This window comes from Pan paniscus, chromosome 1, assembly GCF_029289425.2.
Source record: "Pan paniscus chromosome 1, NHGRI_mPanPan1-v2.0_pri, whole genome shotgun sequence".
NCBI lineage: Eukaryota > Metazoa > Chordata > Mammalia > Primates > Hominidae > Pan > Pan paniscus.
The window spans coordinates 207,786,098-207,803,891 of NC_073249.2; the positions used below are offsets into that span (position 1 = coordinate 207,786,098).

The window sequence follows — 17,794 nt, forward strand, 5'->3', positions numbered from 1 at the left end:
TCATGGGGAGGTACCGTTTCCTCGGTTATCTTTTTTATTTTTTTTGAGACGGAGTCTCACTCTGTCACCCAGGCTGGAGTACAGTGGCACGATCTCGGTTCACTGCAACCTCTGTCTCCCAGGTTCAAACAATTCTCCTGCCTCAGCCTCCCAAGTAGCTGGGACTACAGATGTGTGCCACCACACCTGGCTAATTTTTGTATTTTTAGTAGAGATGAGGTTTCACCATGTTGGCCAGGCTGGTCTCCAACTACGGACGTCAAGTGGTCCACCCGCTTCGGCCTCCCAAAGTGCTAGGATTTACAGGTGTAAGCCACCGCACCTGGACTGTTTACTCAGTTGTCTGGAGTTGACAGGACAGTCCTGAGTCCAGCAGGCTGTGGCCCCTGGGGTGAGTAGGCAGAATGAGGTAGGTGGTAGGGGGGGCAGCCTCACTGTCTCCTGAGAGGCCCTGGGGTCTCCGCTCCAGCCCCGGCCTCGAGGCTTCGGGGTCTACCTGAAGATGTGTTCCTGGGGGGACGGTTCGGTCCACGGAGGATCCAGAGGCCACCCGCAGGCTGATGCAGGGCCGTCGTACCATCACTGTCCACACCTCCCCCTGCCTGGTGTGGCATCCGGTGGTGCCTGTCCTCCTGCGCTCAGCCTGGCTCTGGTCAGCTGGGGAGGAGGGGCTCAAGCTCCGAGGCGGCGGTGCTGCGCCTGTACACCAGGAACTGGATGGAGATCTGGGGGTGCCGCCGTTAAGGCCAAGCTGAGCAGAGACTGGGTTGGACCTGCCCCTGGGGGCCTTCGACTCCTGGGAGCTGCCTCCCTCTCCCCTCCCTCCCACCCCCACGCTGCAGGTGGGAAGGGCCAGCCATAACCTCCCAGCCGCCACCTTAGCTGTGCCCTCCACTCAGAACTTCTGCCCGGCTCCTCAAGCCCTAGCCAAGGTCCATCTGTCTCCAAGCCTGGCACTGACTTCTCCTTCCCGTGGGCAGCCTCCCTTGACCCTGGCCCAGGATCTTCACGTGCTCTCAGCTGTGGCGTCCTGGAGGCTTCCAGGTGGCTGGGCTGTTTTGGGGCACAAGAGCCTAAACTTTCACCCCTCCCTGCGCCCGGCAGGGACTTAGCAAATATTAAAACAAAGGCCATGTTTACTTGCTCCCAAATGAGACCCAGGTAATGCTCTTTACAGCCATTCAGCAAACACTTTCTGAGCCCTCACTGAAAACGGGGTCCTGTGGGGAGTGTTTCCAGATACTTCATCTTACACAACATCCTGACGAGACAGTGGCTGTTAACTGAGGTGAAGACATGGCAGCACAGAGAGGTTGACTGTGTGCCCTGCGTCACACAGCTAGGAAGCAGGGGAGGAGCCAGGATTTGAACCCAGGTTTGTCTGACCAAGTCATGTGTCTCTCCACACTCCAGCTCTCGTCTGCACAGCCTGGAACATTCCTCTCCTGCCTTCGCCTGACTTCTCCTACTCTGTCAAGTCACAGGTTCAATGAGACTTATAGGGGCCTTTGCTGCCCCTCTAACCAGGACCGTCCCTGGCTAGACGCTCTTGTTGTTTTTCTCTGCAGCACTTGGTGCCACTGCAATGAAGTAATTCTTTGATGATAGCGTTGTGTCCTCTCTGCGCCCCGCTGGGCTGTAAGCTTCTGAGGCACTCATGGCTGTTCTTGCTCACTCACGGCTCCAGGGTCCAGCTGGGTGCCTGGCACACAGGAGGTGTGCACGACTGGGTGAAGAGATGGAGGGAGGGAGGGAGGGAGGGATGGATGGACGGATGGATGAAGGGAGGAAGAGACGGATGAGTGCTGACGCTGTGTGCAGGCAGAAGCTTCCTTGCCCACACCCCGCCACCTGCCCCACACGCCCTGAAGGATACGATGGTGTCGAGCAGCAGCACGCCCAGGCTGCCCACAAGCCAGGGCAGGTGGTGCAGCAGGTAGCTGCCCTCGCTCTGGCCCTCCTCGGGGTTTTTGAGCAGCACGCTCAGCCCATACAGCGTGTTCCCCAGCATCACCAGCGCGAACAGAGAGTAGGAGATCCCCTGGGTGGACTTCCGGAGGAACTGGGGCAGGAGGAGGTCAGGTCAGAGACCTCGAACAGGCCTCTTGTCACTCTGGTTTGTAACTGTCCACATGTCCACCTGCCCTACCACAGTGCACCTGCTCTGAGCCAATCTTTCCCTGGGTGCCCAGGGACATGGGCCCGACACACAGAAGAGCCTCCTGCCAGCCACAGACAAGCCCCCCCAGGCCCCTGCCCAGGTCCACGGGAGACCGTGGCTGTGCCAGGCCTGTGGCCCCACACCACCCTGCATTCCACCCCACACAGGCTCTAGCTGCCCAGCAAGCCTCCCCTCCCTGACTCCCCAGCTTCTCCTCTCCCCTCAGGCCTCCAAGCTCAGCCCCTCACCTTCCCCTGACCTCCCACTCCCCCAAGACACACATGGGTCTCTTGTAGCCTGGCTGGCAGGCCACGCCACGCCCATTTTCCAGAAGCAGAAATGGAGGCTCGGAGATTGGATTAACTTGCCCAAGCCAACAGCAGGAGTAGCCCAGACTTTCTGAACCAAGGCTCCTATGCTGTGCTACTCCTTAGCCCAGAGGGCCCGGGTGGCCAGGCCGGCTCTCCTCTACTTGGCCCCACCCAGCCCCTGCTGGAGGCTCACGTTGGTGCGGATCTGAGGCAGCCGGGAGAGCAGGTACAACACGCTGGAGATGGAGCCGATGACGAAACCAATGACTTCCTGCCGGGTGAAGGGCTGTGGGGCAGAAGGGGGCACTTGATGTCTCGTAGGAGCCAGAGGTGATCCCCCACCCCATTTAGCACCCATGAGGCTGTGCAGGGGAGAGCCCTGGGGATGAGCCAGCCTCCATCCCTTCGACCGCCACGCCCACGCCTCACCTTGCTGCCCGACTCCACGGACAGGAGCGCCCGCCCCCGGAAGGCTTCCCTAGGGGCAGCCACGGGCCCAGCAGCGCTCAGCAGCGGTGTGGCGCACGCCGTCCCCATGAGGAACAACAGCACGGAGTTGATGGGGGCAGACACTGCACACAAGGCAGGAGGGAAGCTGAGGTTAGATGGCTGAGTGGCAGCAGGGGGTTGCTAAGTCCTGGCCTTGCCCCTCAGGGGCTGTGTGACCTTGGGCAAGTGACCTAACCTCTCTGAGCTTTCATTCTTCATCTGTCGAATGGGTACAACAACAGTACCCTTCTCCTAGAGTTATAAAGGTGAAACGCTGAGGGCAGGGAGGTCAGGAGGGGGTTACACGAAGCAGAAATGCTGATGAGACAACTTCCTCCCCAGGTCCCTCCCCGTGTCCGTATAGCCTCAAGCTGACCTTGTCTCCTGCTCCTCCTGAAGGCTGGGGCAGAGGCAGCCTGTGTGACTTGCCCTCGTTTCCCCAGCTCCAAGCCCAGGGCCAGACACAGAGGAGGAGCTGGAGCTGTGTCTGCTGAATGAGCCCCTGGGTGAGAGGAACCGGCCTGTGGTCTGGGCCAGGACGCGCTCACTGCCCTCAAGCCTCTATCTTGGCCAGTTAAGGCTCAGGCTCTTAGATAAGGCCCGGGGAAGGCTTTCCGAGGTTTGGGTTATCACCCAGCCATGGGAAACCCGCTTCCTCCCACACTCCAGGCGCCCCCCCCCCCACTGCCCCCTGCTGCTGGTAGAGCATCTGACAGAGAGCGGTCCCCATACTCACACAGAGAGGGGCGTGTCCTGAACTTGTAGTAAAAGTACAGCGTCAGCATCACCAGGTCTGCCAAGACATAATACACAGCCGTGTAGGTCTGTAAGAGATGCAGGGGGCCCAGGGGTTGGCGCAGTCCCAGGATCTGAGACCACGCCCCGGCAGCCCTCTGTCATATCCCAGCTGGGTGACCCTGACCAAGTCACTTCTCCTCTCTGAGCTTCTGTTTCCTTATCTGGCAAGGAAGAACTCCCAGTTCCCACCTGGCAGAATGACAGAACAGGTGGGTGAAAGACCCAGGAAAGGATCTAGCCCAGGAGGGGCCAATGAGCTGGTGGTCAGCGCTAGCAGTCAGGACAAAGCGGGACTCCGCGGTGAAGTGATGGCTCTGGTTTGGCCTGACACCAGGGCAGTCAGAACTTTCTGGTCCCACATGGGAAGACAATGCCTTCCTGATTGGGAGCCCCAGCTCTGCCTGCCCACAGGAGCGGGATGGCATCTGGGCCTCCCAGAGAAAAACTCCCTTTCTCCTCAAGGGGCCCACCCTCTGAAAGCTTCGCCAGCACTCCAGCACCCTGGAGGTGGAAGACCCCGAAACCTTCCTGTTAGACATGCTCATATTGCAGATGGGGAAACTGAGGCCCAGAGAAGAGCAGTGACCTGCCCACAGTCACAGTTAGGCAGACAGAAGGATGGGGCCCTCACACAAGATGGAATGACGGGTCAGGGTTCTGGAGACCAGGCGGGCCAAAGAGCCTGGCATCTCCTCAGGCAACCCTGCAGGGTGAGGCAGGGTTAGGGGTAGCGCCACCTTGCCCGGGTACCGGCCCACCTGCAGGGGCAGCTGGTCAGCAAGGAAGGAGCCGATGAGGTTGCAGGAGTCTCCGCCAATCCAGCCCAGGAGGAACCACAGGGACAGCGCCTGGTCCATGTTGCCCGTCTTGTAGGCTTTGATGAACTGGCTGTGGAAGAGGAAGAGGAAGGGACGCATGCTCAGGCCACCTTACAGGGGATGCCGCCTTATAGGGGACACCACCCAGAGGAGACGACCATGGGGATCGAGGCGGCGATGGAGAGGAAGTGGCCTGGCGGCCCATCCTCCCCACGGGCGGGATCCTCAGAAGCCTTCTTGGCCCTTTGGAGGAGTCCCCTGGGGAATCCCTTCTAAGCCGAGGACTCTACGGCTGTGCTTCTCTCCAGGGAAAGCCCCAGCCTTACTCAGATTCTCCTCTACCACACCCTGGGGTCTCCAGTGGGGATCTGGGGCTTATGTAGGGTCCTGAAGTTTTGTGTTGGGCCCTGAGAACTGCTGCATAGAACCCTGGATCCTTTCTCCTGTGGATGCAGGGAAGGGCATTGCAACAAGAACAGTGCTGGGGAAGGGACGTGCAGGCCGAAGGCCTGGGCACGCCGGGTCTCCAGGAGCAGCTGTAGCCAAGACAGGCAGAACCCCAGCCCAGTTCTCCTTAGAGGGCAACAGAGAAGGGCGGGGCTGAGGCACCTGGAGCTCCACTATCAAGGTAGTAGGCTTTTGGTCCCCTGGCTGTTTTCCCAAAGGTTCTTGGTGCTGGGACCCTCTTAGGACTTCTGGCCAGGTGTGGGTACGAGGCCAAAGCTGGCGGTGGCACTAAGTAAGGCCCAGGGCAGTTCTGAGCCCTCTGCATGTGTGTTGACTCATTCTGTCCTCAAGACACCTGTGCTGTCCAGTCTACCACGATGACCTCCTCACTGGGCCTGGAGGAAGCCGTGCCATACCACTCAGATTCAACCCCTACCTGAGCCTCCGGTCTTGCTCTTAACCATTATACATACTGCCATTTACTGTTCCAGTTTCTCTTTAACCACCTGCATGCATGAAGGAAAACAGACAGATAGAAAGAAACTAAATGGTGGCCAGACACGGTGGCTCACACCTGCAATCCCAACACTTTGGGAGGTTGAGGAGGGTGGATCACTTGAGGCCAGAAGTTCGAGACCAGCCTACCCAACATGGTGAAACCCCATCTCTACCAAATATACAAAAATCAGCCAGGCATGGTGGCGCACGCCTGTAATCCCAGCTGTTCAGGAGGCTGAGGGATGAGAATTGCTTCAAGTCAGGAGGTGGAGGTTGCAGTAAGCCGAGATCACACCACTGCACTCCAGCCTGGGCAACAGAGCAAGACCCTGTCTCAAAAAGAGAAAATAAAAAGAAACAAAGAAACTAACTAACTAAATGGCAGCTCATCCCATCCATTATCCAAGCCAGAAACTAAGAAACCGGCATTGGCTGGGTTCTTCCCACAGCGAGTCCTTCCACCTGCCTCCCTCAGCCTCCTAACAAGCCTCCCTCCTTTCAGAAATCTTTTTAAAACCCCCATCTCAGCCAGAAGCAGTGGCTTATGCCTATAATCCCAACACTTTGGAGGCTGGGCGTGGTAGCTCACACCTGTAATCCCAGCACTTCAGGAGGCTGAGGCAAGAGAATCACTTGAGCCTAGAAGTTCAAGACCAGCCTGGGCAACACAGCAAGACCCTGTCTCTACCAAAAAAAAAATTAGCCAAGTATGGAGTGGGGACCTGTGGTCCCAGCTACTCAAGAGGCTGAGGTGGGAGGATCACTTGAGCCCAAGAGGTTGAGGCTGCAGTGAGTTATGAATGCACCACTGCACTTCAGCCTGGATGACACAGTGAGACCTTGTCTCAAAAAAAAAAAAAAAAATTGTCTTTAATAACAAATAAAAAACTAAAACCCCAGTGTCACCAAAAACTGCCAGAGCCTTCCAGTGCTGTTGGACAAAGGCCCCCATTCTGTGAGGGGATCCTCGCAAGGCCCCAGGCTTGCCGCCCAGGATGGCTCTCTCTTCCTCCCAGCTCTGGTCTCAGATGTCCCACTCACCCCTCCTCAGGCCCAGAGACCTCGGAGTCATCTTTCCCGTCTCAGGAAATGTCGGTTCCTCCTCTGGGCCTCCCCTGACACGAGCTCCGCTGGCATCTTCTCCTTCCTCCTTTGTAACACTTGACATCCCCGTCCCTCCCAGATTCCCTCAAGTTTCCTGAGGACAGGGGGAGTGACTAGCATAGGCCCAGCACTGAGAAGGCCCTTAATCAAGGTTTATCCCTTACAGTAAAGCTCCTCCTAAGATGCTATGACTCGACTTGTCTTCATCAATTGCAGGAAAGTGATTCTGTCCCACTCAGGAGAGACTGAGTCCTAGGGAAGACCAGGGGGGCAGCCACCCTCTCTCCATCACTTAGGGCTCTCTCCCAGGCCTCCAATCCCCTCCCTGGTTAATCAACCAGCCCAGGCAGAAAAGGGGATCCTCAGCCAGCTCCTCAGATAGTCCTGAGGAAGCTCTCACCCCCGGACAGGGAGCCTCCCGCCCTTGGCCCCATCAGTCACCTACACCCGTCCAGTCTGCCTGGTGAGGGCCTCTCCAATCCCCCCACCATTGATGCTTGCTGAAGGCTTCCACAGCCTCCAAGGTGGCCTCCCTGCCTCCACTCTCTGTCACTCTGCTCCTTCCTCCCCATCACTCCCAGATTATCTTTTCAAGGGTACCAGAATGGAAGCTCTCCAAAGGCAAGGACAGTGTCTGTTTGGCTTACTTGCACCACACCCAACATGGCACCTGGAACAAGGTAACTCAGTAGAAACATCAAGCCTCTGATAGGGTGCCCAGAGAAATCAATGGGGAAGGACAGTCTTTTCAACACCTGGCGCTGGGACAACTGGATATCCACATGTGTGGTGGCTCATGCCTGTAATCCCAGCACTTTTGGAGGCTGAGGCAGGTAGACCACCTGAGGTCAGGAGTTCGAGACCAGCCTAGCCAACATGGTGAAACCCCTTCTTTACTAAAAATGCAAAAATTTGCCAGGCATGGTGGCACATGCTTGTAATCCCAGCTACTCAGGAGGCTGAGGTAGGAGAATCACTTCAGCCCAAGAGGTGGAGGTTGCAGTGAGCTGAGATCGCACCACTGCACTCCAGCCTGAACAACAGAGCAAGACTGTGTCTCAAGAAAAAAAAAAAAAAATGAGGTTGGACTCCTACTTCACATCATTTACAAAATGGATCAAACACCTAAATGTAAGAGTTACATCTATGTAACACTTAGAACAAGAGATGCTGGGCACAATGGCTCATGCTCGAACCCCAACACTTTGGAGGCTGAGACAGGAGGATTGCTTAAATCTAGGAGTTTGAGACCAGCCTGGACAATACAGTGAGACCTTGTCTCTACCAAAAAAAAAAAAATTTCAATTAGCAAGGTTTAGTGGTGCACGTCTGTGGTCCCAGTTACTCAAGAGGCTGAGGTGGGAGGGCTGCTTGAGCACAGAAGGTCAAGGTTGCAATGAGCTATGTGATCACACTACTGCACTCCAGCCTGGGGGACAGAGCGTGACCGTGTCTCAAAAAAAAAAAAAAAGAGATAAGGATAAATCTTTGTTATCTGCATTTGGCAGTGGTTTCTTAGATATGACACCAAAACCACAAGAAACAAAAGAGAAAAAATAAACTGGACATCATCAAAATTTAAAATTTTTATGCTTCAAAGGACACCATCAAGAAAGTGAAAAGACGGCCGAGCAGGGTGGTTCACAGTTGTAATCTCAGCACTTTGGGAGGCTGAGGCAGGCAGATCACCTGAGATCAGGAGTTTGAGACCAGCCTGGCCAACATGGTGAAACCCTGTCTCTACTAAAAATACAAAAATTAGCTGGGTGTGGTGGGAGGCGCCTGTAGTCCCAGCTACTCAGGAGGCTGAGGCAGGAGAATCGCTTGAACCCAGGAGGCAGAGGTTACAGTGAGCCAAGACTGCACCACTGCACTCCAGCCTGGGCAACAGAGCGAGACTACATCTCAAAAAAAAAAAGAAGTGAGGCCAGGCGCGGTGGCTCACGCCTGTAATCCCAGCACTTTGGGAGGCCAAGGCGGGCGGGATCACAAGGTCAGGAAATCGAGACCATCCTGGCTAACACGGTGAAACTCCGTCTCTACTAAAAAAATACAAAAAATTAGCCAGGCGTGGTGGCGGGCGCCTGTAGTCCTAGCTACTCGGGAGGCTGAGGCAGGAGAATGGCGTGAACCCGGGAGGCAGAGCTTGCAGTGAGCCGAGATCGCGCCACCGCTCTCCAGCCTGGGCGACAGAGTGAGACTGTCAAAAAAAAAAAAAAAAAAAAAAAAAAAAAGACAGGCCACCAGTGTTGAGGAGGATTTGGAGAAACTGGAGCCTTCATATGCTTTTGGTGGGAAAGTAAAATGATGCAGCTGCTTTGAAAAATAGTCTGACAAATCCTCAAAAGGCTAAACTTAAGAGTTAACATAGGACCCAGAAATTCTCCTCCTAGGTATATACTCAAGAAATAAAAACATATTTCCCCACAAAAACTCATACCTGAAGGTCGGGCACCATGGCTCATACCTATAATCCCAGCACTTTGGAATGCTGAGGGAGGAGGATCACTTGAGCTCAGGAGTTCAAGACCAGCCTGGGCAACATGGTGAAGCCCCAGCTCTACCAAAAATGTATACATAAATTAGCCAGGCATGGTGGTGCGTGCCTGTATTCCCAGCTACTCGGGAGGCTGAGGCAGGGGAATCTCTTGAGCACGCCAGGCAGAGGCTGCAGTGAGCCAAGATTGCACCACCGCACTCCAGCCTGGGGGACCAGAGTGAGACCTTGTCTCAAAAAGAAAAGAGACGGAGACTCTCTCTTGTCCCCCAGGCTGGAGTGCAGTAGTGCAATCCTGGCTCACTGCAGCCTCTGCCTGGTGGGCTCAAGCGATTCCCCTGCCTCAGCCTCCCGAGTAGCTGGGACCACAGGCACGTGCCACCACACCCCGCTAATTTTTGTATTTTTAGTAGAGATGGAGTTTCACCATGTTGGCCAGGCTGGTCTTGAACTCCTGCCCTCAGGCGATCTGCCCGCCTTAGCCTCCCAAAGTGCTAGCATTACAGGCGTGAGCCACTGCACCAGGCAAAAAAAAAAACAAAAAAAAAACATGAATGTGCACAGCAACATTAATCATAATGGCTACAAAGTAGAAACAACCCAATGTCCATCAGTGGATGAATGGATAACCAAATGTGCTATACACAGAGTAAAACAGTATTCGGCCACAAAAAGGACTGAAGTACTGATCTGATACATGCTATGACATGGATGAATCTTGAAGACATTATGTTAAGTGAAAGAAGCCAATCACAACAGGTCCTGTGTGATTCCATTTATATGAATCATGAAATGTCCAGAAAAGGCAAATCAACAGAGACAGAAAGTAGACTAGTGGCTGGCAGGGACTGAGAGGTTCCGGGAGAAATGAAGAATGACTGCTGATGGGCATGGGTTTCCATTTGGGCTAACGAAAATGTCCTAAAATTAGTTGTGGTGACAGTTACACAACTCTGGCTATACTAAAACCAATGATTGTACACTGAATGGGTTAATTGCATGAAATGCGAATTCTCTCCCAATAAAGCTGTTAAAACAATGTCAAGCCCCTGATCAAACCCTTGTCTTTATCCCTTAGGATAAAGAGCACATTTCTTAAGAGCAGAGCATGCCGCTTAGGCCACAGAGCCTTTGATGACTCCTGTGACCTCACCTCTCCCTTCCCTGACCCCCACACACTCTGTCCACCATATAAACGCCGCTGCCCCTTCTCTGTACATCTGCTGCTTCCTCTGCCTGAACTGCTCTTCCACACTCAGCCCCTGGCTCTCACCCCCAATGCTGTCCTATCCTCGGCTTTTAGCCTAGAGGCCAACACCTCCAACTCCCTTCTTTTTTGTTTTTAATTTTAATTTTTTTTTTTTTGGTAGAGATGGGGGTCTCACTGTGTTGGCCAGGCTGGTCTCAAACTCCCGACCTCAAGTGATCCTCCTGCCTCGGCCTCCCAATGTGCTGGGATTACAGGCGTGAACCATTGTGCCTGGCCTCCAGGTCCTTCCTGACTGTAATCTTCTTCCGCCTCTGCAGATCAGGTGGGTGTCCCTCTTCTGTGCTTCATGTAATGAAATACTAGCAGTGTCACCACTGACAGCTTTCAGGCTTGTGCAAACATTGTGTGAAGGCCCTGAGTGGGCAACTCTCCCTACACACCCTCATGCCATCCTCACAGCAACCATCTAGTTAGGTAACAATATTTTCATGACACAAGCAAGGAAACTGAGGCTCAGAGCAGTGAGGTGACATGCCCAGGTCAGGATGCTCTTGACCCCTGTGCAGCATGTCCTCACTCCCTGATCATGGCAGCGGCCACGCGATGTTGTGTTCACTGCTGCTATCTCCACCACCAGACTGTCAAAGTCTGGAGGACAGAGGTTGTGTTTGATGCATCCCAGCCCTCCCACTCTCACGCCCCATCTCTGACCAGCTGTGTGACCTAAAGCAAATTGCTTAACTTCTCTGGGTTTTGGATCCCTCATCTATAAAATAGATGGATGGTAACTGTCCCTGTTTCACAAGGTTGTTGTGAGGATTAAATGAGGTAGAAATATGGCAAGTGCTTAGAAGCAAGCCAGGTATATGGTGGGCACTCAATAAACTGTTGCAAAGGTGATGATCTCTGCATCAGCACTGCCCAGCACTAGGTCTGACCTGCGGTAGCAATCAGTGCAGGTCCCTGTCGAGGGAACACACCCCAGCCTCTAGTCTGGAGAGGCCCGTGGCCCACCAGACAACCCCTCACTGAGCAGTAGCTGGAGCCACTGCCTCAACCCCACAGCCCTGCCCTGGTCCTGCCACCAAGACACTACTCACGGGAAGGTAGATGCAGCAAAGCAGAGAATGGAGATCAAGCCCAGGCCCACGCTGGCCTCGTCCCAGCCGTCCTGGGCACATTCACCCAACACATCCCATATCCACTGGATGGAGCCATTGGGGCAGCTGGAGAAGTTGCGGGAGCCCAGTTTCTTCCAGACCATGGCTGTGGAGGAGGGGCCCCCGGCCAGGCAGGGCTGCACCGGAAGGAGGGCGCTGGTGTTCTGAGGCCAGCAAGGGTTCTACAGGGAGAAAGAGAGGAGGCTTTCAGCACTGGGAGGTCCAGGTCCTATTCATGGTCATCCCAAACTAAGCTCATCCCAGCCTTTTCACGGGGCTCCTGGCCCTGAGCCAGAGAAGGGCAAAGACATAATCTTCACCCACCAGGACCCAATCAGCCCCCAGGTGCACAGATCACAGCAAACACACGCCAACTACAGACACATGCAGGCAGCGTGCTGGATCTGCAGAAGGGACGGGTGTGTTCAAATCCCTGCTTCATCACCCATTCATGCTAGACTTTGGGCAAAGACTCAGCCTTTCTGTGCCTGAGCCCTCTCATCTGTAAATGGGGTCATCACACTGCTGCCTCCCACATACAGCTGTTGTGTGGGTTCAGTGAGTTCATACACAGTGTCGAACTGAGCCCTCGATGTTACCTTTTCCTATGACTCTTGAACACTTAGGGTGTTCCTAATTTCTTGTTATTATTGTAAATTACTCTCTAAGGATCTGCTGAGGCCAGGCCCATCAAGTTCATCTAATTTAAAGCAGGTTGTAGCCACGAACGATGGCTCATGCCAGTAATCCCCACAATTTGGGAGGCCAAGGCGGGAGGACAGCTTGAGCCCAAGAGACTGAGACCAGCCGGGCAGCCTGGGCAACATAACAAGACCCCATCTCAAAAAAAAAAAAAAAAAAAAAGAGGTGACAGAGCGAGACTCCCTCTAAAAAAAAAAAAAGAAAGAAAGAAAGAAAGAAAGAAAAAGAAAAGAAAAGAAATACAAAAATTAGCCAAACATGGTGGTGTGCACCTCTGGTCCAAGCTACTCAGGAGGCTGAGGTGGGGGGATCACTTGAGCCCAGGAGGTACAGGCTATAGAGAGCCACGATCTCACCAATGCACTCCAGCCTGGATGACAGAGCAAGACCCTGTGTCAAAACACCAACAAAATAAGGGCTGGGCACTGTGCCAGCACTCTAGGAGGCTGAGGTGGGAAAGATTACTTGAGCCCAGGAGTTCGAGAACAGGCTGGGCAACGCTGTCTCTATGAAAAATTCAAAAATTAGCCAGGTGTAGTGGCACACGCTTGTAGTCCCAGCTAGCTACTCAGGAGGCTGAGGTGGAAGAATCGCTTGAGCCCAGGAAGTGGAGGTTGCAGAGCAAGCCATGATCACGCCACTGCACTCCAGCCTGGGCGACAGAGCTGAACCCTGTCTTAAAAGAAAACACACACACACACACACACACACACACACACACACACACAAACCATAAAGAGTTGCCCCACACAGATGAGGCAAGTGGAGAAGAGGAGCAAGGGATCCCCGGGGTTGCATGAATGACAAGGACTCAAGTTTGGGACGATGCAGCCTGTATTCTCCCAGGAGCTCACAGAGTGTGGGGGGGATGCCTACCAGCAGGGAGTCCACAGCCACCTCCCCACCGTCACACTGACAAAGCCAGAATATGGCTGATCGCAGGGGTGGGCAGGGCAGGCCTCTCCCGCTACCCGGGCACCCTGGACAGTGAGTAGAGCAGTCATTGCCTGCGTGACACCTTAGAGGAGGGAGGGAAAGTGAGGCTCGGCTGGGCCATCTCCATCAGTGATCGTCACCACAGCTCGGACCGGTGAGCCAAGCATCCTGCATGCACTCATGTTGCATCTTCACAGCAACTATGAAGTGGGGACCACTGATATCCACAAGGAGCCTGAGCCAGAGTGCGGAAGTGATGTGCCAGTGCCACCCAGCCAGGAAGCTACAGAGTCAAACCCAAGACTCAGACCTACACCCCTGCTCACAGCCACCTGCCACACCGCCCGCCTCAGGTCCATCTGTCACCAGCGAAGCAGAAGCCTTCTGTGGCTCGAGAGAGAGAGAGGGAGGGAGAGAGAGAGACAGAGAAGCCTCTGTGGTCTGGCATGACTGCACAGCCAGAAAGTGGGCTTCCTCTTTTTTCCCTGTGCTCAGAGGGGATTTCCTCATCCAGGCGGGGGCTGTCTCTAGCTGCCTTCATTCCCACTTGTGTCAGGAGGCCTGGGCTCCCCAGCTAGTCCCTGGCTGGCCCCACAGAACTGCTGAGGACACAGAGACCAGGGAGCACCAGGAGGGAAAGGAAGTGAGTCAGCACCTCCTCTCAGGAAGCCGTAGACCCTCAGCCCTAATGTGACTCGCTGTGGGCAGAGGCCCTGGACCTGAAGGTAAGGGTGCCCCAGGTCACTGTCAGCCCAGCTCACTGGACTACCTCCAGGGCCCAGCACAGGTAGGGAGGCTCCCGGCACAGGTAGGGAGGCTGAAAGTCTCTTCCCTGTGTCTTCGTGGCCCACCTGGGGGACCATCAGCACAGATGATGTTGGAAGTCTTCACCTGATGTCCCATCTCCGGCCCCTGAAAGGCCACTCCAAATTAACATATAGTCCAGGTGTGGCCGGGCGCAGTGGTTCACACTTGTAATCCCAGCACTTTGGGAGGCCAAGGCAGTTGGATCACTTGAGCTCAGGAGCTGGAGAACAGCCTAGCCAACATGGTGAAACACCGTCTCTATCAAAAATACAAAAATTAGCCAGGCATGGTGGGTGCGTGCCTGTAATCCCAGCTACTCAGGAGGCTGAGGCAGGAGAATCACTTGAACCCAGGAGGCAGAGGTTGCAGTGAGCTGAGATCGCGCCATTGCACTCCAACTGGGTGACAGAGCAAGACTCTCAAAAACAAAACAAAACACAAACAAAAAAACCATATAGTCCAGGTGAGAACTACACGTTTGCAAGGCCAAAGGCATTTCAAATCAAGTCCTCATGTTCTCAGCCACCACTCCCAACTGGGGTGCACCCCCACACCCCCTTGCAGAGTCTGAACACAAGGCTGCAGCTCATCCACTGCCATCCTCACCACTCCCCAGCAAGGTTGGGTATACTGTGCTCATTTGACAGGTGAGGCTAAGCAGCCTTGGAAGTGAATTAACCTGCCTGAGCCTGTCTATAAAATGGGGCTAAAGACACTCACTCCTTGGGGCAGCTGCCCTGACTAAATGCACATAAAGCTCTCAGCCCTGTGCCTGACAACACATGGCAGCGACTGTTTTCAGGATGAGAGTCCAGCATCTCAGCCACCTTGGGGACTCTCCCTCTCATTTCCCCCTTTCCCCAGGTTAGGGAGGAAATGAAATGGACACATCTCAGCATGTGTGTGTTGGGGGGTTGTCTCAAGGAAGGTACCTTGGTTTATGGCCCCTGCGGCCTCTCTCTCACTTCCCCCTTTCCCTAGGTTAAGGAGGAAATGAAATGGATGCACCCCAGTATGCGTGCGTGTTGGGGGGTTGTCTTGAGGAAGGTACCTTGGTTTATGGATCCACGATACTGGGTGGGTGGCCCCCTGACCTTGGACAGGACCCATGTGCAATGTGGAGCTCGGGACACTCTGAGACACACCTGATCCCTGAACAGAAGGGCCTGGCTCTGAGGGCCATCCTGTGTAGTTCCTGTCACCTAGAAGCCAGGCATGGGCCCACTTCCTGTTCAAACAGCACTGAGCAAATGGATGTCCAAGGTTGCAATGGAGCTTGACCTCATCTTCAGGGATGGGAAGGACCCCAGAAGTGGTACCCTGGAATCATCCTTGGGGGGTGCATGTTCAAAATCTGGAGTCAGTGCACCTGGGCTGGAACTTAGAGATTCTGGGTTTAAGAAGCCCTCCAGCGATTCTGCTCCATCTAGTGCACTTTGAGAAAGGCTGGGCTGGAGATGACATCTCCTGCCACACCCAAACTCCTCTCCCTGATCCCAAGCTGAGTCAGGGATGCTTCGGGCACATGATCACAGCCAATCATGTGTCCACCTTTGTCTACAGGATGAAGTCCAAATTACCTGAGGCTAGGCCTCAAGTTACTCCAAGAACTGCCCTCCCAACCTTATCTCCTGCCTCCTGACCCACGTCTTCAGTCATTTCAGGTCTCCAGGCTTCTGCACGTGCCATCTCTTCCCCTAGAAGTGTCCTGCTCCCCTTCAAGGGCCTAGTCATGAGATAAGAAGACTCACTTCTAAACTGCCCTTTCAAAGATGCCCCATGAGAGCTGGCTGGACAGGACCTTCCACCTCCTCCTCTCCCCTTGTCCACACACCTGAAGAACGCTACCACCGTCCTCTGCGACCACTGTCTTTGAAACGTACTCTCCCCACCCTGGGTTGTGCATTTCTTATTCTCCAGGTGTAAACACACCTAGAGGTTCAGCAAATGTTGAGAGACAGTGAGAGAAAGAGAGAGGTAGAGAGAAGGACAGAGTGAAGAAGAGAGGAAACGGGTGAGGAAAGGAGAAAGGGTGGAAGAGAGAGAAGAGGAAGGAAAGGAGAAAGGAAGGGGAGAAAGCTGTGAGCTCGAACAGCCCAGGGTTGAGGAGAAAAGCACTCTGGAACAGACCTGCCCGATGCCTACCAGTCTGGAACTCAAGTGATTGAGCTTCGTAGTTCTCATCTGAAAAGTAGGGGAATAATGCAATACCCACCACCTAGGCTGACTGCAGAGTTAAATGAGACAATCCAGGCCAAGCGATTACAAGGGTGCCTGGCACTGGCACTCAACACCAACAGCCCAAAATGACTATTATTTGTTCTCATTGTAGCCCCTCCAGCGTCCGGGCACACAGGCGCCTTCAGTAAGCGTTGATTAGACATGACCTGTGACCCAGGCCCGGGACCCCTCACACTTCCAGACTCAGACTCTCCATTTACACGTTTGGAAACCTACCCTAAGCACGGCGTGGGAGGAGGCAGTGTAGGCAGGCCCTCGGTCCCTGCAGACCTGGGGAGATTGTGGAGGGAGGAGCGTCCCAGCTCGGGGCTACCACCCACTCCAGGCCTCGGCGTCCTCGGCCACAGCTCCCTCCTGGTGACTCAGCCCGGCGCGGGCCGCCTGTTTGGAGGGATAATGATAGGACAGCTGCTGGGGCCAGCGCCGCGAGGGCCCCTCGCCCGGCCGGCCCGGGAAAAACGAAGCCATCAGATGCCAAGGGGCCGGTCGGCCGGGGCAGGGCAACTCCTGGCCAGGCCAGCTCGAGAGGCCGCGCTGGTCGCCTTTGAGGTGGGGGGCCACTGGCTGCGGATTCCCGAGGGCCACCCAGTCCCGGCCCGGAGCCTCGTCCCACGATATCGCGCCACAAGGAGGGCGCAGGAGCCGGGACAGTCCAGCGGCCGGAGGAGAGGGCTGGAAGGATGTGGCAGGGAAGCCCAGGAGCCCCGACCCCCAGCCGTGGAGTTTGCCACCTGCCCCCGGGCCGGCTCACCACGTCCAGATCCGCCGCCAGGGCCCAGCTTCTGGGTCAAGGCCCGCCGGGTCAGCTGACCGCGCGCCCCCGCCCCCGCGGGAACCGCAGGCCCCGCCCCCACGCCGCGCGCTGGGCTGACCGGGCCTGGAGGCGCCGCTGGGGCCGCGCCTGTTGTCCCCGCCCCCAACTGCCTCCGCGCTCCTCCCCGGCATGGGCGGGGCCCCCCGGCTCCCAACGCGCAGGCGCCGCTGCTATGCTGAGTGCCGCGTCTGGCGTAGTCTCCCGCGCCGCCGTCCACTGCGCGCTTCGCTCTCCGCCGCCCGAGGCCCGCGCGCTCGCCATGTCCCGGCCACCGCCACCGCGGGTCTCTTCGGTGCTGGGCACCATGGAGATGGGGCGCCGAATGGACGCGCCCGCCAGCGCCGCGGCCGTGCGCGCCTTTCTGGAGCGCGGCCGCACCGAACTGGACACGGCCTTCATGTACAGCGACGGCCAGTCCGAGACCATCCTGGGCGGCCTGGGGCTCGGGCTGGGCGGTGGCGACTGCAGAGGTAACAGTAGCCGCAGATCCTCCCCATGCATCGTGTAGAGCTGAGCCCGTCCCTAGCCGTGCACCACCCCGCTCGGGCCCGGCCGCGGGCAGCACCGACGGATTCGTCCCTCGCTTCCCACCCCAGGTCCACCCCGCAGCTCTGGGAACCCCAGGACAACTAGACAGTGCTTTGCCCTGACTCCTTTCCCCCACTCTCCTTCCCCTGGGAGTTGCAGCGCGAGAGTCTCCCCCAGCCTGGTCTGGCCCATCGCTTCCCACCTCCACTGATGCCCCCGCCTCCAAACCTGCCAGGCTCTCCCCCTTTTCTCTACCCCTTCGTTACCATCATC

The 17,794-nt window shown here is 55.7% G+C and overlaps 2 protein-coding genes across 4 annotated transcripts in view; one reads left to right on the plus strand and one right to left on the minus strand.

Moving 5' to 3' along the window:
- SLC66A1 (solute carrier family 66 member 1) lies at window positions 1-17,046 on the minus strand. Of its 3 annotated transcripts, XM_034956964.3 has the most exons (9): window positions 16,931-17,046; window positions 16,396-16,560; window positions 11,434-11,675; window positions 4,518-4,647; window positions 3,698-3,785; window positions 2,902-3,044; window positions 2,666-2,758; window positions 1,877-2,062; window positions 1-725 (listed from the first exon to the last, which is right to left on the minus strand). In XM_034956964.3, exons 3-9 carry the CDS (start codon window positions 11,595-11,597, stop codon window positions 654-656), a joined length of 876 nt encoding a protein of 291 aa, XP_034812855.1. In that variant the 5' UTR covers window positions 11,598-11,675; window positions 16,396-16,560; window positions 16,931-17,046; the 3' UTR covers window positions 1-653. The 3 variants fall into 3 exon arrangements, with proteins under 3 accessions (XP_034812855.1, XP_063450533.1, XP_034812859.1); XM_063594463.1 differs by having other exon boundaries at window positions 1-2,062; XM_034956968.3 differs by lacking the exons at window positions 11,434-11,675; window positions 16,396-16,560; window positions 16,931-17,046 and having other exon boundaries at window positions 3,698-3,754.
- Window positions 16,860-17,794, plus strand: part of LOC100981962 (aflatoxin B1 aldehyde reductase member 2) — a 19,098-nt gene continuing 18,163 nt past the window's right edge. Inside the window, exon 1 of the mRNA XM_034956910.4 lies at window positions 16,860-17,463. Coding sequence (XP_034812801.3) covers window positions 16,860-17,463 — 604 coding nt within the window. The remainder of the gene's footprint in view (window positions 17,464-17,794) is intronic.